Source organism: Rhinolophus hipposideros, assembly GCF_964194185.1.
Source record: "Rhinolophus hipposideros genome assembly, chromosome: 25".
NCBI classification, from domain to species: domain Eukaryota; kingdom Metazoa; phylum Chordata; class Mammalia; order Chiroptera; family Rhinolophidae; genus Rhinolophus; species Rhinolophus hipposideros.
This window is the reverse complement of record NC_138071.1, coordinates 19,412,454-19,440,082: the sequence shown is the minus strand read 5'-3', so window position 1 is coordinate 19,440,082 and position 27,629 is coordinate 19,412,454. Positions and strand designations below refer to the sequence as shown.

At 34.9% G+C, this 27,629-nt stretch overlaps 1 protein-coding gene across 4 annotated transcripts in view; it reads left to right on the top strand.

Annotated features, from left to right (window-relative positions):
* The window catches only part of PTN (pleiotrophin), an 88,722-nt gene that overhangs the window by 42,508 nt on the left and 18,585 nt on the right, over positions 1-27,629 (top strand). For all 4 annotated transcript variants that reach the window (XM_081038696.1, XM_081038695.1, XM_081038694.1 and 1 more), the window contains exon 2: positions 27,418-27,533. In XM_081038696.1, coding sequence (XP_080894822.1) covers positions 27,419-27,533 — 115 coding nt within the window. In that variant the 5' untranslated portion in view covers position 27,418. The remainder of the gene's footprint in view (positions 1-27,417; positions 27,534-27,629) is intronic.

Sequence of the window (27,629 nt, the reverse complement as noted above, 5' to 3'; positions counted from 1 at the left end):
CAGGTTCAATTGCACATTTCTAGTTCCATGAGTCAGGAAGGAGGGGCTGGTTCCACCCCATCTGCTTATAGGTGCTTCTTTTTCTCTCTTCTCTCTTGACTTTGCAGTTCAGCAGTTTTAGGCCAAAACAAACTCTGTTGTTTAGCTCCATCACAAGAGCCGGTTGATGTTAACCCATTTAGAGGACCAGAAATGGTTCTAGGAAAGGAAAGCAGCCCTGAGGTGACATGTGGAAGAGCTAGTCTGAGGCAGGGGGGCTGTATGATGTGCGTTGGCTGTGTGCATGTCTTTGCCTAATGGGTAGGCAAGAATTTTCATTTTTGGAAGTTTGTGGAAAGGGAAAAAACAATTGACATATCAAACTGTGGTACATTTACTTGGTAGGAATTGGACAGCCATTAACAAGAGAAGTTAAGGCCTAACAAAGAAGCATGAAAAAAGTCATAGGGCTTGATAAATTTTTAGAAGAACAACCACAATTGTGAGCATCATGAGACGGTACCTATGTAAAAATAAATATGAAAGTGGGTAAAGGTTTTAAAGGTAATTAAAAATTAAAACAAGTTTGCTGGGGTAGTAGAACTAAGGATTCAGGTTTCTTTTTCAGTTTTTTTTAAATATTGTTTTATTCCACATTTTGATTATTTCTCTTTCCCTTTTTTGAAGATGACCCCACTAAAGTGCCAGAACTCACCAATTTAACCCTAAATGGAATATTTTCCAGTGGTGGCAGTAGGCATGAAACTACTTAATTCACATGCATTTTCTTTGGTTCAGAGCCAGCCAAAGACCCAAGGGTCCTCATGTTTTATTAGAATCCTAGTTTTATTCCTCAGATACAAAGGCACCCAGGGAGTGAATGACATTAGGTCACTAAAGAAGGTTGCCAAAGACGTAATCCCAATAAAAGTGGGCGGTTGAAACCCTGGCCAAGTTACACCTACTTTTTTAGTGTGTCAAAAGAACTCACAGTCATTTTTATCCCACTGCCTTTGGCTAGAAATTTATAGGTTTCAGCAATTCCAATTGGAAGCTCAATTTAAAAGGAGTCTGGCATTTTTCACAGCCCATAATGGAGAAAGTGAAAGAAGAAAATTCCCTTCAATTTACTTCACTGGGAGCCTTGGAGAAATGGAGGCAGGGGAAACAGGTGTGCCCTCGGACTCCTTTCTTTGTACAGCATACCTGACCAGGTCTAGCATGCTGTTGGGAATGTTAATTGGCACCCTCCAGTGCAAAAGCCATTAGAAGGTCTGAGTTCTAGGGAGGTCGGTGACCACATTTTATTACCAAGGTACTAATTTCACGGTAACGGCTGTGCTAACCTCCTCCTATCCGTCCTAAGAGAACAAGCTTAGAAATGAGATACACAATGTTTACATAGTGTTTCTACCAAGACCTTGATGAGTCGGACAACATACTAACCTGTTTGATTCTGTTTTCCTACCTGTGAAATGGTACTAATACTACCTATTTTGTAAGGGCATTTTGTATATGTGTGTACAAATCTTTATTTAGTATGCTTCCGTCATTTAAGTGCAAAATAAATAGTAATCTCAATATTGTGTCAGTGGGGAGAGAAACACAAAATGCAAATTTATATGATTTTCATCTCTTAGACTTTTAAAATTAAATCCATTGTCCAGCAGAAGGGCTGATTCTGCCTGTTTAGTGCTTTTAAAACCAAAAATTATGTCCCATACTAACATTATTAATGAATATATCATATATATATTTTTGGTTTTCTTGAGGCAGGTTAGATCCATACTTTCTAAACTCTAAATGAAAGTTTCGTTTTCCCCAAACAATTGTTTCTTTCCATCTCTATGCAAATATATATGCTTGATTTTTAGGTCACAACACTTAAGTTAAAAAACTGAAAAAATGCATTTGGCTTTGGATAACATTAAACAAACACATTGGATAATAAATGTACTTGCTGTTTTCATTAGAGGCCAAATGTGGTCAAATATCTTTAAAAGTATTATAAAGTACAATGCTCATACATCAGATTTAACATTCAAGTGAACTGGAAAGTGAAGAACCAAACTGAGAATGAAGCCAGGCAGAGCTTCTAAGTTACTCTCGTTATTCTAGGAAACATTTGGCCAAGAAGGTAAGGCTATCATAACTTTGTTGCTTCACAAAACTCCTGAAAGCCAATTTTTCTAAACACGCAGTTTACTCATGTGGGCAAATCGCTCTCCTCTTAGTTTGCATAGTAAGCAGTTACCTGAGTAAGCAGTTTGATTATTAAACAGCAGTTCACTTATCAAGACTCACCTAAGAGCTTTAAGAGCTTCACCTAACTTTAAGAGCTTCACCTAACTTCAACTGTTATTAGGTTGGTGCAAAAGTAATAGCGGTACAAAAGGTTAAAAACAGTTGCAAAAACTGCGATTACTTTTGAACCAACCGAATATATTGAGAACTTTATCCTACCTTCAAAGATTCAAGTTCAACCACTTGACACCAAATCCTGATGCCCTACAAATATCCTGCTGGACCTCCTCCTTCTGAGATCCTAAGATACAGCCAAGGCTCTATTCTTCCTGACGGTCGTAAGTTTAGTAAAATTAGCTGTGCTTAGTTAATAGATTTTTCTGGTTGGGCTGATGGATGGAGTTGATAGTTGAAAATAACTACCGTATATACTTTTTATGATCTGGGAAAAAACTTCGTTAAAGAAAAATCATCTAATAGATTTCCCTGGCTTCAGAGTGGATGGCACTGTAAACGTTTTAAAAAGTGCATGCAACACAAGGTTTTTAATTCTAACGGGGCATTTTCATGTAAACCTTCAAGTGTTAATTTAGGTTCCTTATGGATAAGGGTCACATATTGTTTTTATGTCCACGGGATCTTGTATATAACAGCACTCAATAAATTCTGGTTGATGGATTAGGAGTTGAAGGCTCACTTTAAGGTCATTCTCCTTTCTAAAACTCAACAAAAAATGTCCCTTTTGTTTGTACTTAGATCACACCTGAATGACCCTAAGCAGAAAGGAACTCCATGTCAACCCCCAAACAACTGATCAGCTTTAAATATACATAGTAATCATATTTGGTAAATTCATAAGTTACTTTTTACAAGTCTTCTGGAAACAGCAGTTGTTTAAACAAAGCACTGCAAGTAGAGATTAACAGTGAATTCATTCACAAATTGGGCCTGTGGAATGTCCAGAGGGGAGATGGAAAAAGCTTTGTTTACAAAACAGCCAAGATTACACCTTTTGGGGAACAAGCCTCCTTTATTCAATCTGCTAGTTTGTAAATGGACCATCAGAATGAGGTTTCAATCTGTAAAATGGGACCATCAGTGATTTCTTACCATAAGACATGAGACATATTACATAATAAATAGAACAATTAAGATTCAAATCAAGTTATTTTCTCATCTGGCTTCACTATTAACTAGCTGTGTGGTTGGGGGTAAATTATGTAATCTATTAAATCTTCAATTTCATAGTCTATTAACTGTAGATTAACAATGCCTGCCACTGTTTATCTCACAGTAATTTTATGGAATTGAACAAGATAGAATCATACCATTTGGGGGTGAAACGTAGTTAATGGTTATTGAGTCTAATTAGTGCTTGAAAACAAATGTGCTTTAGAGAAAAAAACTTTAGTACCCTATCTTTGGTATTTTAAAGATATCAGACCTTCTAATTTTTAACATATTTTGAAGCTTTTCCTCCAAATATTTGTTTAATGTGTCTGTTTTCTCGAAAGAGTAGCCTTATCGCTACATTTGCCCAGCCTGCTGCCTGGAATTTAGCAGGAACCCACACCATAATTTTATTCAGTCTAAATGAATAGGTAAGTGAAAAACAAAATCTTTACCTTTGAGGAGTAGATCTCACTTTCTCCTGATTTGCTTTCTTTTGTGTTAATTTGGTTTACATGTTCATAAATTGGATATAATATCCTCATTCTACCCTCTGAGGTGTTATGATAATTGAGGTGAAAATTTGAATTGTCAGAAGCTCGGAACATGAATTTCAATGGAGGTTTTCTAGAAGTGTGATAAAACTGTGGTTGTCAGTATCCCAGAGGAATCAAATAATCATGAATAGCTGAGTTTGGAATTTTTTTAGACGGCTGAGGATTTATACCTTTACGTACTGTTTTTCAACTAAATAACTTTGTAGGGTAGTCTTGTAAAGCTATTGTGCATACTTGTCTATACTACTGATAGCATAATACCTTATAAATATTTGTACTTCGATGATCTTAGCTACAGATATCAATACTGTGAGGTCTATGGATGCTCCAATTAGGGAAACTGAGTCCCTGGGAGTAATTTGACTGAACCCTAAGTCATAAGTGACTGTGGGTTTTCAAAAATAATTTTCCCATATTTCCTTTATTTTTATGCTAATGCCTATACATTTGACATTAGCATTTATTTTTCTTCCTTTTTATTTATTATAGACCTGAAAACTAAATAGCCAAGCCTGTAGATTTATATGTAAAATTCAAAAGACAATGATTACTATTGTAAGGGTATCAAAGATATGGTATTGTTTCATTGAGTTTTGTCAGTCTTCTAAATTTCATTCATTCATTTAGTAAATATTTTCCAAGTGCTAGGTACTTTATGAGCATGGAGGTAGAAAGATATATAGGACACAGTTTTTTTGATACATGAAGTTGCTGGATTATATGTCACTAAAACAAGATGTTATTGTATTATTTTAAGGAAAAACGTGATCTAGGTTAACAACTACTCTAAATCTGGTTAAAATTTGCAACTCCAAGGTGATAATCTCTCATCTATTTGAGTATTGTTTCCTGCTGCCATAGTCACATTATATATATTATATAACCAGAGTTAATTTTATATCCTATTGTCTATGTAAAGGTTGCCAACAATTCAACCTCATTACTCTCTGAGAAAAATTAAATGAAATTTACAGTGAATAGATTCCAGCTCAATATAAGGAAGAATTGTCTAACAATTTGAGCTTCTCAATAATGGGCTGTACCAATTTTCTCATTAGCGTTGTTTTTTCATCCATTTTCCCCATTCGCATATACTAAACTTGTGGTCCAGTAAAACCTTTACTGTATCCTGCGAGTAATTGTGAAATAAATTATCTTCCATTACTTAAGTTACTGATTTAAATACATTCGAAGGCAGGATTTTACAGTTATCATTGTTATATTTTAATTAATTTATTTTGAGTCAGTATGGTGGTCCATTGAGAATATTATTATTCTTGATTTTATCAATGTAATTTCATATTTGCCCCAATGTTAAGTAGACTGCACATTTAACTAGAATATTTTTGATGTTTTCATTTCAATTATTGGTACATTTGTTTTTACAGAACAGAGTTAAAGAGAGAATCCACTGTGAATTTCTTGTAGGCATCTGTGATTGTCTCACTCGAACTTTGCTATCTTACTCGAGGTGTGTTTTCAGAAGGTGTCAAAATGCCCTGAAACCAAGATATTCTGTGGCCATAAGATCACCATTAGTAGCCACTTCCTCACACAACTCAAGGCTTATTTGGCACGACTGAACCATTTTCATCTCTTAGTTATTCTTTTATAAATGTCAACAGTAGGTTTAACCTTTAGGCTAATTATTTCTAGAAAGGAGGGAGTTCAGTGAGTGTGGCATTTGATGCTCTCAAAGAACGTAAGAAAAAAAATGAAATAACCTTCTCTGACATGGAAACCATGCAGAAGAACTTCCAAGTATTTGCAAATGCACAAGAAGCAATGGATTTTAATGTACCGTAATCAGACCTGATGTTCACATCCACATTATTTACCTGCATTTCATACAGTGAGTCACGTGAAAGGAATGGAACCATGGGTATGAGAGAACAGGATGGTGGAAATGAAGTAAAGATAGCCATGTAACCAGACAAAGAAAGTGGGCTTTTAGAGGACAAGGTGAGTGAGCAGAATCACAATCCCTGATTTTAATGTTGCTCATTTACAGTAAGTCACATTTCTTTCAGCATATTTTTTAGTAGCCAACTTTTCACCATTACTAAAAGTATGATGAAGAATTCAAAGAATGAGGCAGACAGAATGGATGGGAATGGGGTGTCCCTACCAAACTATAGGCCGCTTGATGTTTTAAACTAACCTGATGTAATGTTCTGGTTTTAGACGATGTCACTAGGTCCCTAATGAAGTGAGTTTGCCAGGCTTCTAACAAGATTTCCCCCTTTCCTAAAGCAACACTCTGCATAACCAACTAAGCCTTTCCTTGATTTCTTTTATGGCCATTTCCCCCACCCCCCTTCTCCCGTTCTTTATTTTTTTAGTCAATGAGCTCAGCCTTAAATGAAAGCTGGAGTTGTATGAACTGAATTGGCTGGAAATAGTAGCTGAAAGGCATGAAAATCAAAGCTGGCAAGTTTCAGCTCTTCCGTTCTTGAAGGAGAGGCTAGCTTCAATCCAAATGGCTTCCTGGGCAATTGTGCAATTATTCTAGGGTTTTGTTGCTGGTATGGAACCAGGCATTAATAACCCAGCCTTTGCAAGCTAAACTAAGAAAATACACATCTCATATTTACCTTGTGGTGGCTTACTACCAATTTGGATGCTTTTTAGTAGTGTGGGAACTGTGTAGGAAGGGATTTCCATCACTTGTGGGGTAGGATGGTTAGAGAGGGTAGCCTTCAGGCTCTTTGATTATTTCCTCTTCCACCCTAAGCCAGTGTAGGTCCTACACAACAGACAGAGAAGAACTAGGAACTCTGAAGTCAGGCAGCCCCATCTACTTTGGTACCTACGAGTATATTAAAGGCAGGGACTTCTAATATTTTCACAGGAGATATATACACTCATTTTGCAAGGGCAAACTTATTTGTAATTTTGCTTTGGAAAATTATTTGCCTTCAAGTAATTTATTTCTAGACTATCACTCAATGTATTCAAGAATTCCTACAAAGTGAGAAAATCTATGTAAACATGGTTTTTAAATATAGTGAATTTTTCTATGGAGAAATATTATACATGATGAACTTGACACAATACTTTGTTTTGTAGCCATTATTAATGTATTAAATAAATTTTATTTATTTTTAAATAAATTTTATTTATTAAATAAATAAATTTAAATTTATTTAATAAATAAATTATTTAATTAAAATTAAACTTTATTTATTTAAATAAATAGATTATTAAATTAAATTTAAAATTAAATTTTATTTATTTATTTTTATTTTCTTGTTTTAGGGACATCTTTTTTAATTCATATCTCAAACATTTTCGAAGGCCTCCCAAAAGCCTGTGATGCTTTGAATCCTGGATAAAATGGCCATGAAAGAGAGGGATTAGTTCCTGATTCTCTATTCTGCTTTTATACTACCACTTGCCACGCCGCATTTTCTAGTTCAGAATAATAAATGATCAGTCATCCATTTAAAGTTTGTTCAAGATTTTGCTACAATATTCAAAATTCTTTGGATATGCTTGGTGTACATATTAACTAAGAAACAGGACCTTAAATCCATGGTATTCATTTCAGGTTGTTAGGGTTTTACATATAGGGATAGCTCTCCTCAACCACACAAATAACATGATAGAGAATAAAATACAGACTCTATGGATATTGTTCTTACATTCTCTCTTCACATCAGCTTCTAGAAAGTTTAGAGCCAAATGTAGGGTAGAATCTTATTAGGTATGTAAGAGCACGTACCAGGCATTTTGTATTTTAACCTTACTATTCAACTTTGTGATTATGAGCACAGATCTAATTTGGTTTTAACCAGTCTAGGTTGAAACCCTACTTCTAATATTTTGTGATCTTGGAGAAGTTACCTATTCTCTAACATATTTTCCCCACCTATATATGTAATATTGGAATAATATTGACTGCCTTCTAAAGTTGCTGTGAGGATAAAAGTTAGATAAAGCTCTTAGCACAGAGCCAAACTTTTATTTATTTTTTATTCTTTCAAATTAAAGTTTATTGGGGTGACAATTGTTAGTAAAGTTACATAGGTTTCAAGGTGTACAATTCTGTATTACATCATCTATAAATCACATTGTGTGTTCACAATCCAGATTCAGTTCTCCTTCCATCATCATATGTTTGATCCCCTTTACCCTCATCTCCCACCCCCCACCCTCCTTACCCTCTGGTAACAGAGCAAAACTTTTAATCCATGACGGCTCTTATCTTTTCCTACTCTTACTTTCCTTTGCCTTTTTCTTTACTTTCATTTTTTTCATTTTTCTAGAATGCATATCTTTTTAGAAGCTACCTTAAACTTATTGGAAGAAGTTGGACTATAAATATTAATACATTAAATAAATAATCAAATAATTAACAAATATTTAATTTTTAAGAAATTCCTTAAGAAGTTACGGTTTAGAAGGAGGGTTTATCAAACTTTCACGTGCACAGACGTGGGGATCTTGACCTTGTTATAATATAAATTCTAGTTCAGAAGGTCTGGGGGAGGGGCCTCAGAGTCTGCATTTCTAACAAGCTCCCAGTTGAGGCTGATATGGCTGGTCCTTACACTAACACTTTGTGCAGCAAGAGATTCAAATGGAAGACATGGACGCCATCTTTAGAGCTTTATAAAAACAAACAATCCTGTGCCTAGGCCTCCTTGACTCACAACCAACAGGAGTGACATGGTTTCTTATTTTTCTTATTGTTTTATGAGTCAAAGCTTCCTCTGTCTAACAAAAATTACCTGAAAGCATCCCAGGGGAGTTGACTTCTGGCAAGAGTCATAGTCATTGACGTCCCTTTGAGTCGTTCCAGCTCCCTTAGCAAGGATTTGGTGCCTTGAGTCTTGGACAGAGTCTATTCTGTTATACGGCGTCAGTTCTCAAAGCGTTGACTGAGCCATACTGAATATTTATTAGGCTCTTCTGACATATTAACCTGGCCAAATCACACAGGAGAATCACTGGCCAAGAAACAGTCTCTAAACTAATGCTATCTTAGCTTAAGGATTGTTTCTGAAACAGCTATTTGCTTTTTTAACTTCACAATTTTACTAAAATGCACTTCATTAAGGTTACTGTGGACTTTTTATTGCTAATTCCTATTCTATCTAGAATTTGACCTTGTTCATCATTTCTTACTTATTCAAACTTCCTGATTACTTGGTTTCTGTGGTTCGACTCCCTTTGCTTTCCTCTTATTCCTCTGGTGCTACCCATAATTCATTTATGTAAGAACTAAAATTCTCACCTCTTGCTACCTCTTGAACTCTTACACTGTGTCTTTTTACTCTGTGGTCTCTATTGGCAATCCCAGCTTTTCCTACTTATTGAAATAGTATATGCTGACTCTGCTTTAATTGCCATTTCTAGCCCGGAGTTCTCTTTCAGACCCATAAGTACTATCAATTCCAACTAAAATGTCCTACTGTCACCTCAGACGCAACATGTCCAAACAGACCTTTACTATATTTCCTTCACCTTAGTCACTTTAAGCCTTAGTTAATGATCTCAAAAGTAGGGATACTTTTGAGTATACTCAAAAATACTCAGATTTTCTGAGAATTAAAATCACGTTTACTATGTGTCAGATGCTTCGAACACTGTCCTTACGTTGGGTTATAGTATGTGTTCCTTATTAAATGGTTTATGAATCCATATTCTTTGTTGGTACCTATCTCTGGATTGAGGATCAGAATCTTAGAGGTAAACTAGATTTCTCCTCCCATAGAATAGTCAATGAATTTGGTAAATCCAATAAATGTTATCTCTTAAATAACTTCTCTTTTCTCCTCCCACTTTCCAATGTCACAGTTTAAGTCTTTGTCTCACCTGGACTATGTGAAATGGCCTCTCTGAGTCTCCATGACTCTAGCCTCATCGTCTTCCATTCACTCTGCTCACTGCTTGCTGAGTGTTCTCTCAGAAATTCACAGCTATGCTCAAAATTCCTCCATAGCTCCATACCTCCTAAAGCACATCACTGCATTTCTCACATGACCCCTATATACCACAAGCAAGAAACGTTATGGTTAGTCTCTTCTACCTCTCAGTTCCTTTTCTGTTTCTCAGCTTTTCTCACTAATGCTCCAGCCGTATTTAATTAACTGTTGAATTCCAGAATAAATCACAGCCAAATCTGCAGGCCTTTGCCTGAATGCTCTTCCTTCCCTCACCTAATCTGTTATTGGAGACTAAACTCAAAAAGAGTCTCCTCTGGAGCTTTCTAAAAAGTCTTTGAATGTCCTTAGGTAACTTTTTTATGCCCATTAAAAACAAATAAATGAAAAAACTATTATTGTTCTCTAAATTTAGTGCATCATAATTTTATCAGGAAAAGTGTTGGATTTGATTCAGTTATTTTATTGCATCTGTTGAGATGGTCCTATGATTTTTCTCCATTATTGTGGTACTGTTAATGCAGTGAAATACATTGGCATTCAATTGTTAAGATGATTGCCTCCTGGAATAAACACCACTAGTTATAATTTATTAGCTTTTGCTTTACATTTGTTGGATTTGATTTACTAATTTTTAAAAAAGTTTTTGTTTCTTTCACTAGGAATATTGGTCTATAATTTCTTGTAATATCCTTGTCAGTTTTTGGAATTAAATCCATTCATGCTGATTTGTTTTTTTCTATTTATATTAATTAATCAAAGGGATTTTTAAAAATCTCAGGTTAGGATTTTAGAATTGTCTCTTTCTTTAGTTCTGTCAGTGGTTAATTCACATCTTTTAAAATTTCATTATGCGCATACCCATTTGGTATCATTTTGTCTTCTAGATTAATATATATTATTCTAATTATGAAATCTCACTATTTGTTAATTCTCCCTGTCTTGAAGTCTACATTGACTAATCCTGCTGTAGCCACACCAGCTTTTTGTGATTTCTGATTCTGTGAGATAACTTTCCCGATCCTTTCACTGTCAACCTTTTAAAAACTATATTTTTTTTATTTAGTACTGCTTGTTTATCTAGTTTGATAATCTGTGTTTTTTGATTAATATGTTTAGTTGCATTAAATGCAATTATTCATATGTTTAGGTTTAAATATGCTTGTTTTGCTATTTCTTTTTATCCCATCTATTCTCTTTTCCTTTGTCCCTCCTTTTCTGATTATTTTGGGTTAATAGAAACTTATTTTGTTTTAGCCGTCTACTTTAATTTTTACACTCATTTTAAGCTATAACTTTGAATTATTTCTTTTAGGTAGCTCTAGGAATTGCCTTATGTATCTTTGACACATAACTGTCTATTTAAAATTAACATTACATCACTTAATGTATAATGCAAAATCCATAAAACAATATAATTCCATTTTCTCCATTTTTATTTTACTGTTGTCATATATTTTACTTCTACATGTACTATAAGCTCCATAACAATTTATTGCTTTTACTTTAAATAGTAAGTTATCTATTTAAAAATGAATAAAAAGTTAGCATTTTAAAATTGTGCACGTATTTTCCATTTTGTATACCTTTCATTCCATCTTCTACATCTGAATTATGTATATGAATTTATATATACAAAATATATTGATGTACTCATATTTTGACATGTATAATACATATAAAGCCATGTACAATATAATATATCCATATAATATTTCCCTTCAATCTGAAAAACTGCTTTTAGAATTTATTGCAAAAATAATTAGCTGGCATCAAATTCTTTCAGCTTTTCCCCTGAGAATGTATTTACTTGACCTCAGATATGAAATACATGAATTATAGTTTGCGATTTTTTTTCTTCTGTCAGATGTTATTTCACTGCCTTTGGGCTCCCATTGTTTAAATTGGAGAAAATCAGCCATTTTTATTGATGTTCTACGCTATGTAACTTACCTCTCTCCCACTGTGTTTAGGGTTTTTGTTTGTTTCTTTCTTTATATTGGGTTTTCAACAGTTTGAATATGAGTGCCTATCTGAGGCTTTCTTTATATTTATCATGCCTGGGGGGAGCTTCTTAGTTTTTGTAGGTTGATGTTTTAATAAAATTCTAGAAGTTTTCAATTATTATTTCTTCAAATGCTTTTGGTGTTACACTCTCTCCTTTCTCCACTTCTGGAACTCTTTAATTGGAGTATGACAGATTGTTTAACATTGTGCTGCATGATACTTAGGCATTATTTATTTATTTTTAAAATTTTATTGCTCAGTTTTTTTTTAGTTTAGATCATCTATATTGAACTATTTTCAAGTACAGTGACTTCTGGTATATCTTGTCTTTTATTAATTAATTTCATGTGTATTTTTCAGTTCAAGAATGTCATTTTATTCTTTTTATAATTTCCATTTTTCTGCAGATTCCCCATTTATAACTGTGGTGTTTCCACATTCTATAGGAATCATTGATAATATTTATCATAGCTACAGTGTTCTTGTCAGCTAATTCCAGCATTTATGTCATGTTGGAGTGTATTTCCGTTGACTATAGTTTCTCTTGATTATGTCTTGTTTCATAGTTCTTTAATATCTACTATTTTAAAACTTTCTTGAGTTTAACTGACGTGCCACAAATTTAATGCACATATTTAATCTGTCCATCAAATGGCTTTTGATTTATATATATTTTGTGAAACTATCACCACAATCAAGATAATTAATATATCTATCATTTCCAAAAATTTCCTCAGGCCTCTTGTAAGATTTCATATGTCAAGAAAGAAACATAAGCTTTAAAGTCACTGGGTTAGCCAATCTCCATCTTTCTCATGATCCTCACAATGCCCCTAAATTCCATATCCAATTAATCACTGATCTGGGTTTTTTTGTCATACGAGTTTGCATTTTCTAGAATTTTATATAAAAGAATTATACAGTATGTATTATTTTTGAACAACTTCCTTCACTTAGCACAATTATTTTAAAATTCATAGATGTTGTTTCACATGTTGATAATTTTTTCTACTTAGCAGGTTAATATTATGTAGATATGCCACAATTTATTAAACACTTTTTCTGTTGATGGACATTTGGATTGTTTTCAGTTTCAGCTCTTATAAATAAAGCAAGCTGCTATGAATGTTTGTTTACATGTCTCTGTGTGGCCTTAAATTTTCTCTTGGGACAATGCCTAATGAGAGTAGTTGGTTTGTGTGATAGGTCTGTGTTTAAATTCTTGTGAAACTGCCAAAATGATGTCCAAAATGCTTGTAACCAGCAGATTCGGAGAGTTGAAGTTACTCCACATCTTTGTCAACACTTGCTGTGGTTGGTCTTTAACATTTAGTCAGTTGAGTGCATATGTAATATTACCACACTAAGGTTTTTCTAATAATGTCGAACATCTTTTCACATGCTTGTTTGCCACTTCTGTATCTTCTTTGAAAAATATTCAGTTCTTTTGCCCATATTTTTGTTGGATTTTCTTACTATTGAGTTATACATGTTCCTTATGTATTTTAGATAAAAATCTTTGCGAATACATAGTTATATAATTGATATTTGTATATTGATTTGGTATCCTACAACATTACTGAAATCACTTATGAATTCTGACAGCTTTTTGGGGTAATTCCATTGAATTGTAAATAGAATCCTATTCCTTGCAAGGTCTTTGATAATTCTAGGTATTAAACTGAGAAACCTCGTACAGACTCTCAGGTACAATCAAGATTTATCTGGTAAAGGTTTTCTGGCATTTTCTTGTGATAAAAAGTAATAATCGGTTCCTTTTCTCGTCCAAATTTAATAGTCTGCAAGAGACCAACAAATTTAGATCCCTCTTCAAAATTCTCACTTCTATTAGGTATTTGACTTTGTGGCGAAAGTAGACAAGCTTCTTCTGTGAGTGGGTGCTCAATGCTGCCCTGAGAAATCTCTGCCTCACATAGCCATACAACCTTTATTCTTCACCTCTCCCCAAATACATGATAATGTGGGATGGTCTTCATTTGCTTGGCGGTATATTAGTAAGCATGGAAATCTGCATGCTGTTTTGTTAATTATGTTTTTAATCAAGTCACTTCATCTGAACAAATAAATCCACCAGTTATTAGAGATGCCATCTGAACTCAGTAGTTAATAAAGCTTTGCTGAGTTGTTTAGAAGAGTATGAAAATGTGGTTGTCATTGTGGCAGAAATACCTTTTCAGTTTTTAAAGTTGAGATCTACGTATTTTTAAATGTGGTTTCTCACTGAGCTATGGTGAATGAGTATGCATTTGTGTTTTCAGTCAACATGGGACATTTATCCATGACTTATTAATACTGTTGATTCTTGCTTTGAGAAACTAGTTTGCTAGGAAAGGTGTCTTTCTTTTGATTTTTACTGCCAAAAACTAAAAAGTGTCCTTTGAACTTCACAGAAGAGATTTTTGGTAAGAGTATTAGACACTCCTCTTTTATCACAAACATTGTTGCTTTTAGTTACAGCATGTGTATATCTCACACAAAAATATGGTGTGTACTCTCATTGTCTAAGCCTTCACAATGACCTTGTTATCTTGTAGGGTTCATGAGATCAAATATAATTCTCATCTGTATCTTTGTTATAACCTAGTCTATTATCTTGTATATAGTAGGTAGTCACCAAATAGTCATTGATGTTAATTATGGCTTCAGAGCCCTGCCTGCTATGGTTCCAGTTTATACCACATTTTTTTCTTTTACTACCAAATGAAACTATTTACTTCAAATTGGTCTCTTGATTTCTCATCTGAAACTTTGGCTTATTCCATTTCTTCCATTGGAAATGCTTTCCACTCCAAATGTCCTTATCAAACTCTAAACCATAGTAAAAGGTTGTATTGCCACTTCCTTTATGAAGCTGCCTCTGATATCATTTCAGAAGGTGTACACTCTTCCACCTCCACTATCTTCCTCTAAGAACCAGAAGAGATACCATTGATAGAGTACCTAATATGTGCCTGACAGGTTGCCAGGCATTTTGTATCTGTTATGCCATGGTAATCTTCAAACAACGTATGCGCCCACATAATAAAACTCTATTCCTATCGAGGAGGATACTGAGAAGAAAAGAGATTGACTACGTTGCCCAGATCATAAATTTAATATGTGACAAAACCACTGTGGAGGAAATCATACTGATTCCAAAGCCTCTTCTCCCTCTGCAGTATTAAAAACATTTTTTAAATATCATATGATTTGCTGTTATATTTTCTTCAAAATTATAGTCATAATCATACTTGTTAGACTCTGTGTTTGATCTTAGATAAGAGGGTAAAATCATGTCAGACTTTATTGTAAAGTATGGAATAGTTGAAATTCTATTGAATTTTAATACTGTAGTTGAATTTTAATACTGTAAAATTCCTAGTTTTGCTACCACAAGGAAGGCATTTTGCAAACTCATATATATTGCCTATTTGCATCACCATACTTGAGACATTTTCCCAAGTCTACTTTTTAAAAAAGGATTGCTCATATTCCCTACTGGATAGACCTTGAGACGGGCTAAACCAGTGACTTTTAAACTTATTTTTCTCTTTGGACAAATGACATCTTACAAGGAAGCCACCAAGGAAAGTAGGTAAAGAGGAGATGCTCTAGCTGAAGCTGAGAGAAGGGTGGGACATATGGGCAGATTTCAACACACCCGCTCAGGACCTTCTTAATGCTTTGCACCCGCCCTCATGCCTCTCTGTGGAAACACCACTGCTCTATCAATCACTGCTTTAGCCCAACTTCGTTTTTCTAATGAAAACCAGAGGGAATTTTTTTATGTGTGTACATGAAGTTTTTGAGTCTTAGAGCTTGTTCTTGACTCCCAAAAAGAGTACTTTTTTCATGAACACCGAAAAATGAACTGTGGTAATTAAAACATCCACAAAACTGATAAAAAAAATAAAATAAAACAAAGCCAAAAGAGTAACTAAAATACAATAAATGCAAAGTATATCTGGGTGAACTCTTGAGTATGGTGGCTGCCCGCTTGGAGTTTTAACCATGTTTATACAAAATGCAGCCAGGGACCTTCCCTTGCTTTTCTTCTCCAGACTAGTCAACGACTCTGTCTGTTTCTCTTTTCCTCTCAGAAATCCTAGGATTAACTCATTTTCTCTTTCTCCTTTTGAAGTCCATCCATTGCTACTTAAAACTGTATACTCTGTGTTCTAATTACATTTTGTTACTGAATATATTACAAACATCATTTTCACATATTTGCTTAGGTGGTCCCTTCTGCCTGAAGTTCCCTTTCATTCCTCCTTTCTTTACTTAGAAGACTGCCACTGTTCTTTTCTGTTTTCCAAAACACAGATAAAATATGACCTAACCCTCTACCTCACTCAACCTTGCTACGCACAATTATCTCTTGGTCTTATGTACTCAGATAAGCACTGAGTGAGTACATAATTTTTTCACCGTATTTACCACCATGAATCATCATACTCATTTATCTCTTTTCTCCAAGCTAGACAGAGCTCTTTTGTGGGGGCCTGTAGCGTATTCATTTCTCATATTCCCCTGCTCAGCACAGACCTGACCCTTAGTAGGTACTCTAAATTTTGGTACATAGATGTCTAAGGAAAATATTCTAAATTATCATACTTCCCCAGCAGATGCCATCATGCCTTAAAAATATTTTGGCCTGAAGACATTGAGTTATACAAAATTAAATGAATGCCCTCCTTTATCAACCTAGTTGATACGCACTTAGTTAAAATCAAAGATGGAACACGATTGAAGTCATTTCTGTGCTATGACTGGAGAACACCTGAGGTTATGCACGCATGTGCTTGGAACACATTTTCTTCAAGGCTTAGTGTTTAAAATGGGCAGTTTAACAAAGCCAAAGTGGAGGACTGATTTAGCAACAGACTGTATTATAAATGTAATAGCTCTTTATGTGAGACTTTAGGAATCTAAGGCAATGACCAAACCAATCGGGAATAAATCAATATGAAGTTTTTTTTTATCACTTGAAGAAGAGTTAGTGAAAATAAAGAAAGACACATGATATCTAAGTAGGGAAAAATGAAACTACTAAATCCCCCATAGGAACAAATATATTTCTCATGTAATGTAGGGGACAGAAGGAATCACCATTATTAAGTAAATGTATAAAGTAGAAAAATAAAATAAAAATGGCAGATTGGCCGAACTGCCTTTTGTCTTTGGAACCTTACAAGAAAACTATACCCCCAACAGTCTTCTGTATTACGTAAGCAAGGTGGATAAAATTGACTTAAATTAAAAAAAACAAAAAAACACAAAACAAAACAAGCTGCTCCAAAATCAAGGCTTTTTGGCTGTTAAAAAAATTAGAATTAAAATGTGTTTTACTTACTATCAGATAACCCCTAGTGCTCAGTACATCCCCTAGGATGTCTTTTTTACATTTCTGCGTGCTCCCATCCCACATCTTCAATATGATTTCCACGAACAGACATGCTCCTGTTCACAGGCCTGCCGGCTTGGGAGACACCATAATTATTAGGTTGGTGCAAAAGTAATTGCGTTTTTTGCAATTATTCTGAACCTTTTAAACCTCAATTACTTTTGCACCAACCTAATAGCAAATAAAGATAAAGATATAATACAACCAGCACCAGTTCGTGCTAAGGAAAGAAATAAAGCCAGGTGAGGGAACACAGATGTGTGAAGTAGATGCTATTTTAATGCCATGGTCAGTTATCATATTGGATACAAGGTGATTTTTTCCCTCTTATTTGTTATTCATATTTAACAAATATACAAGTTTATTGAACAAATGTAACAAATATTTAACAAATACATTCATTTATTTAACAAATATGTTCATTTATTTAACAAATACATAAATATATACATTGATTTAACAACTATATTTAACAAATACATTTTGTTTAACAAATATATTCATTTATTTAGCAAATTTGTTATTTTATTCATTTATTTAACAAATACGTATATTTATTTAACAAATGCATATATAACAAATATGTCTGTGTGTCAAACACTGTTCTAAATCGTATAAATGAACATAATAACAAAAAATGGCATTCTGTCCCTTAGAGGACTTAGGGATTCCTGAAGGAAGATATATACAAGTGTTTGTGTATACATACACTACTATATACACACGTACACAAACACAATCACAATCACACATGCTCACACTGAAAATCATATTGTTGTGTCAAAGGCTTTGGCTAGAACTTCTGCATTAAGAGGATATTCTCAATGCCGTTCATCCTAATAGGACCTCAAAAGGCCCATGGCTTGTATTGCTGATAGTTTTCCTTAGACGGGAATTTGCTTCATGGCTGGTGTGTGGGAGCCAGTGGAATAGCGATGAGGAACCTTAGGAACCCTCGTTGCCGTCTCAGTGTCTGCCCCTCAGGGCAGCCTTGTTCATCTCCCCTTGCTTTGTATGTTACAATGCATGTTTTTATTTGTTTTTGGGTTTTTGAGAAAGAAATACCTCTGTAAAAGAGAATCAACTACTAGTTCTGGTAATGGAAGACGAGAAATTGGAGGGGCCTAAAAAAGTGATGGTTAAACATAATGTTCTAGAGAGTTCCTGTTATTTTTTTCCCAATTTTAGGTGCTAGAGTTTATAGAGTCGATACTGTCCTACTTGTACATTCAGAGGTTGTGAATGGCCAGAGTCTATGGACTGAGCATGGTACACGGAGCTCCAAAGTATTGTCTCAGCAAAGGCTTCATGGAAGGTGAAATCCTTGTGCTGGACCTTGGAAGGTGACAAAGATTGGCCAGATAGAGAGGGGTTTGGGAAGGGACAGCATGAACAAAGGATCAGCTGATTTGAAACAATGTTTTTGGTTTTAAAGAAGTCTAGGTACTTCTTTCTGGCTAAAAAAAAAAAAAAAAAAATACATACTGGGTAGAGGAGCAAGAGAACAAAGGGAAAGGAATTTCTGAGCGGGAGAAAGCTTTTGAGATATTCTAGAGTAGAACAGCTTTAGACGGGAATGGAAGGAAATGAACAAGGCAGACAGAAGGTGAGATAAAGATAGCACAATAATCTGTGACCGGGAAAATTGCCATTTTTGCCCCAAGAAAAGTCAATGTTTTGCATTCCAGTGTAAAATTCCATCCAAAATGTCAATGGGTTGTCTTCCTACCGATAAAGATGAAAGGGGCTGCAGTATATGTCACAGAAGCATACTAAGAGCAGATACTATAGGTCGGCCACATGCCCATATGATGTTGTTTACTTTTCATAATCTGTAATCTCAAAATATTGTGGGACAGACTTTCTATTCATGTTTACAGCTAAGAAAAATAAGAGTTTCAGAGAAGTTAAATGTATGGCTTCATTACATAGCTGGAACTGAGATTCTAACTCAAGTCCAACTTACTCTATCTAAAACACTTACTTGTTCCTCTATATGAGGTTGTAGCAGATAGATATAAAAAGAGGATTAAAAGGAAACTAGAAAATTCTAAAATTCTTAATGACCAACCCCAGTTACTTTCGTTTATAACACATGAAAGCAGTAAAGGGATAGTTTAACCAACTCAAGTCTCTTTGAATGCATTTGGCTCCAGAAACTAATTGAATACATAGATATTCACATCACAGTCATTTTATAAAGGGAAACCAAATCCACTGAATAATTGCTTCAGTTGATTTATTTTTTCCTTTCTCATTCCTGAATGCCTTTGTGTATTTAGAGTTGAATTTGAAGTAGAAAGCAATTTTCAAAAAACCTCTATCTTGTAAATATTCATAGGGGGCAGGGGTGAAAGGCTACATGCTTTTAGTCAAAATGGATTTTCTACTATATTACCAAGTCAGAAAACATGAATAAAAGGGTACTCTGGGATATCGTGTTTAAATTAAATAAACAATGAGCATTAATTATTTTTCTTGGAAAAGGTAAGCATTTCTTAAAACTATGATTTGTTTTTTTTTTTTAAATGTGACATTAAATATTAACAGATTATAAGCTGGTAAGATTTCAGGTTTCACTGGGTTGTTTGGTGAGAAATTGTTTACTGTTGGTCAGACCTGGGATTCAGAGATTGTGGTAAAGTGGAGAGAACAAGTCAATCAGAAGTGGATGGCTAATTATTGAATTCCTGAAGGACTATAAAAGCTTGAAGGCAAAAATAAGATCATCTCATCTCAGAATAGAATAATGAAGAAGAAAAAGTAATAATTGGGGGCTTCTGTTGCAAAATATTTACCAGTAAGAGATATCAGACTTTACTAACTCTTTCTCAGTCATATGCAAGAAACCATCCAGAACCAGGCTACCTAGGCAGTCCTTTCCAAATCACTCTTCATTGTACCATCTTTTTACTTTTTCAGAAAATTTACCACAATCGCAACTTACCTTATTTTTGAACTTATTTACTTGTCTCTCTGTTTACAGGTTATTTTCTAACTTGCTCACTAAATGTAAGCATTATGGAGTCAGCAATCTCATCAATTTTGTTCAACTCCTGTCTCCATTGCCCAGACCAATTTATGCTACAAAGGGTACACCTCTTACATATGCTACATAGTTTTTGAAATAATTGAGTAAATGGATACACTGTGATAATTCAAATATCAATTAATATTAACATAAATCAATATTTGTAATGTACTATATGCAAGGACCTGCTTTAAGTAAGTACTATAAATAACCAGGGTGCCAAAAAAAAAAAAATGTATACCAGTGGACATGTTGGTCAACGTTGCTCAAGCAGAGTTCACTGTAATCAGAAGTGTCTGGACGCTGATGGTAACCACTTCGGGCACCTCTTATAACTGCAGAAGTAAATGTGACCTGTCTGCATCTTTTGTTACTCGTATATATCGAGTATTACAATTTTAATAGTTTTTGTCCTTTCTTAAGATATGTATACATTTTTTGGCACCCTCTGTATATTTAATTAAATGAATACCTTCCACACTGATAAAAGCCAAGCAATTTTCCTTACATTAAAATGAAGCAATTTAAGATAAGAGAAGAGGCATTTGATTCTATGACTAAAATTATAGGAACAAGATTAATACGTAATGCGAACATAACAGAAATTCTAACTATAAATGTTTTTTGTTTCGTTTTGTTTGCTTCATAGAGAACTTCAGGGAATCAAGTCTGTGGCCTTAACTGAATCCCTGTCTTAAGTTAGTTCACAATCAAGAAAGGGAAATGCAAAATAGTTTTGTGGTTCTTGTCAGAGCATAGTAATTATAATTGGCTATATGTCAATGTAAACTTTATTAGTGTGCAAGCTTCATGAGAACAAGTAAAAACATCTATCTTACCACTTGTCACTGTTGCACCCTGAGAATACATCTCAATGGCTGACACAAGGTAGGTACCCCCAAAATGCCCAATAAACTAGAATTTAAAAAAAAGAAAAATGTGCTAATTTGGGGAGGAAGAAGGTGTCAGGATGTTTTTTGGAATCTTCCTGAATCCTCACATAAAAACCGGATGGGGCAGTTTGATCGACAGCAAAACTAAAACCCAACGACAGGTTTAAAAGCAAAACTCAGGACAGGTTCTTTCCTACAAGCCTCAGAATACAAGTGTGTGGGAGCAAACCACTATTACTAGCCCTTGTTGCTATTGGTGTCTGAACAAAAGGTGGCAGAGAGAAGCAACAGAACATCTGACAGGTCTGACAATGGGAGAACCCCAGAACAGCCCATACACATTCACTGTAAATTATGAGGAGCCAGCTTGGGGAAGCTGACTCCATAACACTCATTCAGGATAGGAACCCACAGTGAAGATAAATGGCTGGTAATAAAATAAAAATTGATCAGGAGAGCAACAATAGAAACACAAGAAAGAGAAGGTCCAGCTAAAAGTAAGGACAGGAAAACAGAATCTGGAAATGTCAGAAAGATAGCTGTCATATTTTGTCATCCTATGGAAAGAACAGAAGAAGGAATTTTGTGAAGCTAGAATAGTTGTAAATATGAGCTAGAGAAATGACTTGAGGTCAAATATCTTATAAAGTCACTATTAAAAGGAGAAAGCAAAGAAAATAAAGCTCATGATAATATACTTAAAGGCAATGAAAGAATATGCTTAAGAAACAGAAAAGCAAAAATCTATAACATACTATTTCAAAATGAGTTAGTTAGTAAACAAGGAAATGATACAAATGTAAAAGAACATCATAAATCATAATTATAAAAGTGCAGGAATGAGGTGAAAACTATAAATAAAAAGAAAAATATTTTAGAAATGAAGACTAAAGTATAAGGAACAAGACTGAATAAATACAAGTAATACTTTAAGATAATTAGAAGATAAAAGTGAGCAGTATTTTAATTTTTTAATAAAAGAGATAAAAGAATTTTAGATAAAATTACAAATATTAAAAATAGGCAAAAAGAATCAACTCACACATAGTATGAGATCCTGAAGAAGAAAGCCAAGGAAATGTAATACTAAAAACTCTCATGAACATTAAAATAAAATGAAGTTATCTAAAGCTGCATATTAAAAGAGCCCTTCATTGTCTGAGAATATCAACTGAAAATGAATGATACCAAGTCATATGTTAAAAAAATTATTGCACCTTAAAGAAAAAAGATCATTTGGGCATCTCAGCAAAAATAATACATCACTTAATAAGAAAAAAATTAGATTATTATTAGATTTCTCAACAGTAACACTTTACAGTAAAAAAAAAATGGAGGAACATAGTTTGGGTACTTAAAGTAAGAAGCTGGAAGTCAAGGCGGTTACATTCAGCAAAACTGATCCTCAAGCATAAAAGGGACGGCTAGATAATCTGTTAACATTCAAGAACGCAAGTAATAAAGTTTTCAAAAACTTTTCTAACAATTCTACTAGAGAATCCTTTCAGACCAACAAAATGCCTAGAGAGACATCAACATAAGGACTGGTAGTCAACGCTAAATACACAGCTGCTTTTATAACAAAAATTAATGAGAATTAATGACATAGTATGTCATGACTTAAAATGTTGGATGACACAGCTATGGAACAATCATAAAAACGAGGGCAAAATGAGATAGAACGATGAAATCATTTTAACTGTTCTTAGGATTCATAGCTGGTGATTTTAGCAGTGGTATTGTTACTCATAAATTATTGTTTATGTAATGTGGGATACATCAAATGATTAATTTCATGATATTTGATTCTGTTATTCCCTATGTATTTTCCTAGCTCTGCTCACAGAAAAAGGCCTGGACTAAAGACCAACTCAGGAATGCTGGGCATCCTTAGTGCCCAGATTGTGGTTTTGAAATGTCATTTACTATAAAAACAAACAAGGCTTCTTGAAGGAATGGTTGAGTTCAGATCTGGAACAGGAAATGTACAGGTAGACCTGGAACATCTTTGCACACCAGATGCGCAAAAATGTTCTCAGAGATTATAAGGGTCATTATCAGAAGAATTCAGGAGCCAATTTAATGAAACGTACACTGGCCAAAGACTGGACAATTAGAGCTTCAATAAAGACAGAAACATGTGATGGCTTAAAATCCATCAAATATGAATAAGTTCATAAATTCACAATAATATGCAAAAGAAAAAATAATTGGTATCTTCTAATGATAATAGGGAACAAATTCATAATCCTGAAAATTAGTTAAATGAAAGAATTAAGAATTGATTCTACATTTCTTTCTTTCTTTCTTTCTTTCTTTATTTATTTATTTTTAATTAATTTTATTGGGGTGACAATTGTTAGTAAATTTACATAGATTTCAGGTGTACAATTCTGTATTACATGGTCTATAAATCCCATTGTGTGTTCACCACCCAGAGTCAGTTCTCCTTCCATCACCATATATTTGATCCCCTTTACCCTGATTCTACATTTCTTTATGAATTGTAAACAGGATAACAAAATAACAGGTGAGTGAAAATATCTCTGTACGAAATTATCTCAACTAATAAGTGAAAAGGAAAGAATAGAATTAGAATATCACCATTTTGCGACCCCTATATCTTAATCAGCTCAGGATCCTATAACAAAAACACTAGAGACTGGGTGGCTTGTGAACAAAGAAATTCATTTCTCATACTTCTGGAGGCCGAAGGGATCTAGTGAGAACTCTCTTCTTGCAGACTGTCAATTTCTCATTGTATCCTCACAGGGCAGAAAGCAGAGAGAGAAAGCAAGCTGTGTTGGGACTTTTATAACGCCACTGATCCCATTCCTGACGGCCCCACCCTCATCACCTCATCTGACCCTAATTACCTCCCAAAGGCCTTACCTCCTAATACCATCGCATAAAAGAGGGGCAGGGTTTCAACATATGAATTTGGTGGGGGGAGGGGACACAAACATTCAGTCCATAATATTCCATCAATAATCATTGTGTGCCAGGAGCCGTTAACATCACAAGAGAGCAAAACCCAAATATATTATTTAGCTCCTGGTGAAAGAACAAAATGCCATTTACAGTCTTGCCAAAGGCATAGCACATGGATTTGAATAAACCTCTGCATCCAGCTGTCAATTTGCAGCTCAGCAGAGGAATTGAATTCACCTTGAATTCGCAATTGTCAAAATCCAGGAGGTGGGCTACAACTAATTCAATGGCCTGGTTTTTGTAAAAAAGTAAAAGGCAAGAAAAAGAAAGGGATGGAGGACAAACTGTATAATAAAAGCAATTTAAAAGCCATATCAGGTGTTTTTTTTTTTTTTAAATTAGACATGTCTAGAGAAATGCTGAATAAAACCCTCAAGAATTGAGTTGAATAAAACCCTCAAGAAATGCAAAGAAGTGATTATAAGTTACTTTCAGAGAGATGGGGCTATCATTGGGACTGGGAACATATAAAGCCTTCGGATGTGACTGGGAAAAGAATTTCTCTTATAATCACTAAACTGATGTAATTGCTTTGGGTGGTTTTCTGTATCTCGTGTTTTATTTTACAATAAAAAAGGTAGAGAAAATTACTATTTCACAGGACCTTAGGCAAATAGATCAAAAATATCTAGAAAGGTCTAGTGAAGTGTAAGATGTGATGCAGAAACATTGCAAATCATTCACTGATCACTCTTGTATGTATGAGTCTGCTTGAGAGTCTGAGTGTTTCTAGCCCAACTTCAGTGAATCTCATATCCTGTGGCAAATTCAATGGACTGAGACATCATTTTAGCCTGAATATTAATTCCTCTGTTAGATGTCGTGTTTTGGTACTATTTTTCGCTAGCTAAATTTTACTGAGCAGTATGTGCTGGGACCCTGTCCTGGGTATTGGAAATAAAAAGAGGGAGGTGGAATGGTTTTTCCACACAAGGGGCCTAAAAAGACAGTGGCAAAGTGAGATGCTTTTCTTTCTCATTTCATACAAGTTAAATTTCATTGATATGTTTCCTAATTCTCAACAGGGAACCTCTTGACTTTCGTGAACTCCAAAGAAATAGTGGGGATGAAGGTCCTTGAGTGTATTTTAGCCTTGCAGGAAGTCAAAAGATAGAATGCATTTGTGCCTTGACAAGGCTGAACAAGTCTTTAGATGACATTCATTAAATCACCTCTCTCTGTTTCTCTCTCCCTCTATTTTTGTCTTTTGCTTTTGGATAGTATTAGATAGCTCAAAGTGTATGCTTATTGTTTCTCACTAAAAGAAATACTATCCTGTTGCAACGTATACAAATATCGAATCATTATGTTGTATACCTGAAGCTAATATGATGCTCTATGTCAATTATACCTCAATCTTTAAACAAAGGAAATCGAAAGAAGTACTTCCTTAAAGTAAGTAATAATAGTATAGGAGTCAATTCACTTGATTCAGCAACTAATAAAATATTTCTTAATATTCTGAGTTAGCTCTATGTCTGCATCTTGCGTTTTTCATGACAAGTTTGTCAAATCGTTGTTATAATCACTTCCACTTTGCAGATGTCAAAGCAGAGGTTCAGTGTTTGTGATTTGCCCAAGGACATTCCAGAAATTAGGTGGTGGAGCGAAAGTTCGAGTGGAAGCTTCTGCCTCCAAACCCCATGGTTGTCCTTCCAGGTCACTAAGGGACAGATTCCAGCATCCCTATCTTCTGTTTACACCAGCTGTTAGTCATCTTTAAAACTTCTAGATCCGATTACAATGCTAAAGGAAAAAGGAACTCTCTTTCCTTCTCATCCGTTATTTCTCTAGAGAAGAGATCAGGAGTTAGTAAATTAAAACTATTCATCTGAATTGATTTCTTTAACTTTGTTTTCCTTTCATCTTTGAGCTTCAGACTTATTAGTGATTGATATTTCTCAGCAATAATGTCCAGACACCAGCACCCATCTATGATAGTCTTCCACTTCACCATTAAAACCTATAAAATTCAATCTGTCAGGGCAAGTGCAACAAAAGATGGCAGGAGGAGGGGGTGAAAATAAGTGAATTATTCAGAAGAACTGAGCCAACTTAGCTTGCCTGTTTCTTCCTCCGGTTTATTTCCCTCTGTGTGAAAAATAAGTCATGACCCTGACCGTTACCTGCAGATCAAAGTTCTTGCCTCTGCTCTGTTGGAAATAAGGCAGAGTTAAAACTATAAAACCCGGTATATGGATGCTATTATATATACAGGGAGAGATTCTACCTTTACTTGATGCTAAGGACAAATGAACAGTCAACTGTGCATATGCCACCAGGAAAGGGAACTATTATCTACACACATTCTAATTATTCAAGTATATATGTATATAAAATACCAAGAACACACCAGATGGAGATAAATTACCACCAGGTGAGTTGCTGCTGCCATAGGCTTGGTGTAGCCATCAGGAAGTGGGTTGTCCTGGGGTTTGGACAGAGATGTCACAAGTTTGCTTTGGCAAAGTGACTTCACATCCTAGGGGAGTCTTTCCAATGTTCTTGCGGGATTTTGATCCCTATCAAATGTGGAGAATTTCAAATTATGAGTGAGTGTAAACTCTTCCTTGCACCCTTGAATTTAGAGGATTTTCAGCACACGCATGTTTGGAAGTGTGTTTGATACAGAGCAAAGGTGTGCTAGCTTTCGACTTCTGTTTTGTGTGTCACTCGTTGGTGGACCAATGAATAATGAGCAATGGTGATCAGATAATCATGATCATGGGGAATGATAAAAAAATCAGATGTTGTTCCACACGGACACATCTAAAGGTACTGCGAACATATACTTGCACAGATAATCCATTCATTGTATCTATTCAAGTTATCCATATATCTTACAACACCATGATCATTTCTAGGAATTGTCAGGAGTTATGAAGAGGGCTATTGTTACGGACTTCACTGAGTGTCACTATCAGCAAGATTTACTGTAGGAGTCTGCTCAAATACATGTCATCAAAACTCTTTTGCTTCTGTAATTCTGGAGTCATACTTAGAAAATGGCTGTGTGTGAAGTCTTACATGGAGAACTGTTGGATTTGGTCAGTGAATGTGTGACTGATTGCAGAACGGCACTTATTTCAGTGGCTGGTGGAGAGAAAAAAAGATAGAATTCTGCCCAAGATAATTGATATGCATCTTCCTAAAATCTAATATTCCAGAAATGGAAAATGGGGCCCTTCGTCAAGGAATTCAGTGAGCCTTCCTCTCTGACCCCACCTTCTTCTGTTTCTCTGTTTATTCCTAGAATGCCATCCCAGCAGTACCTGCAGCAGCGTCGAAAATTTGCGGCTGCCTTCTTGGCATTCATTTTCATTTTGGCAGCTGTGGACACTGCTGAGGCAGGGAAGAAAGAGAAACCAGGTAAGCAGTAGGGTTATGAAGGCAGGACTCTTCATTGATTAATGCCCATCAAGCCAACTGCCTGATTTTGTTCCTCCCTTTTTTCCTTCCTCCCTC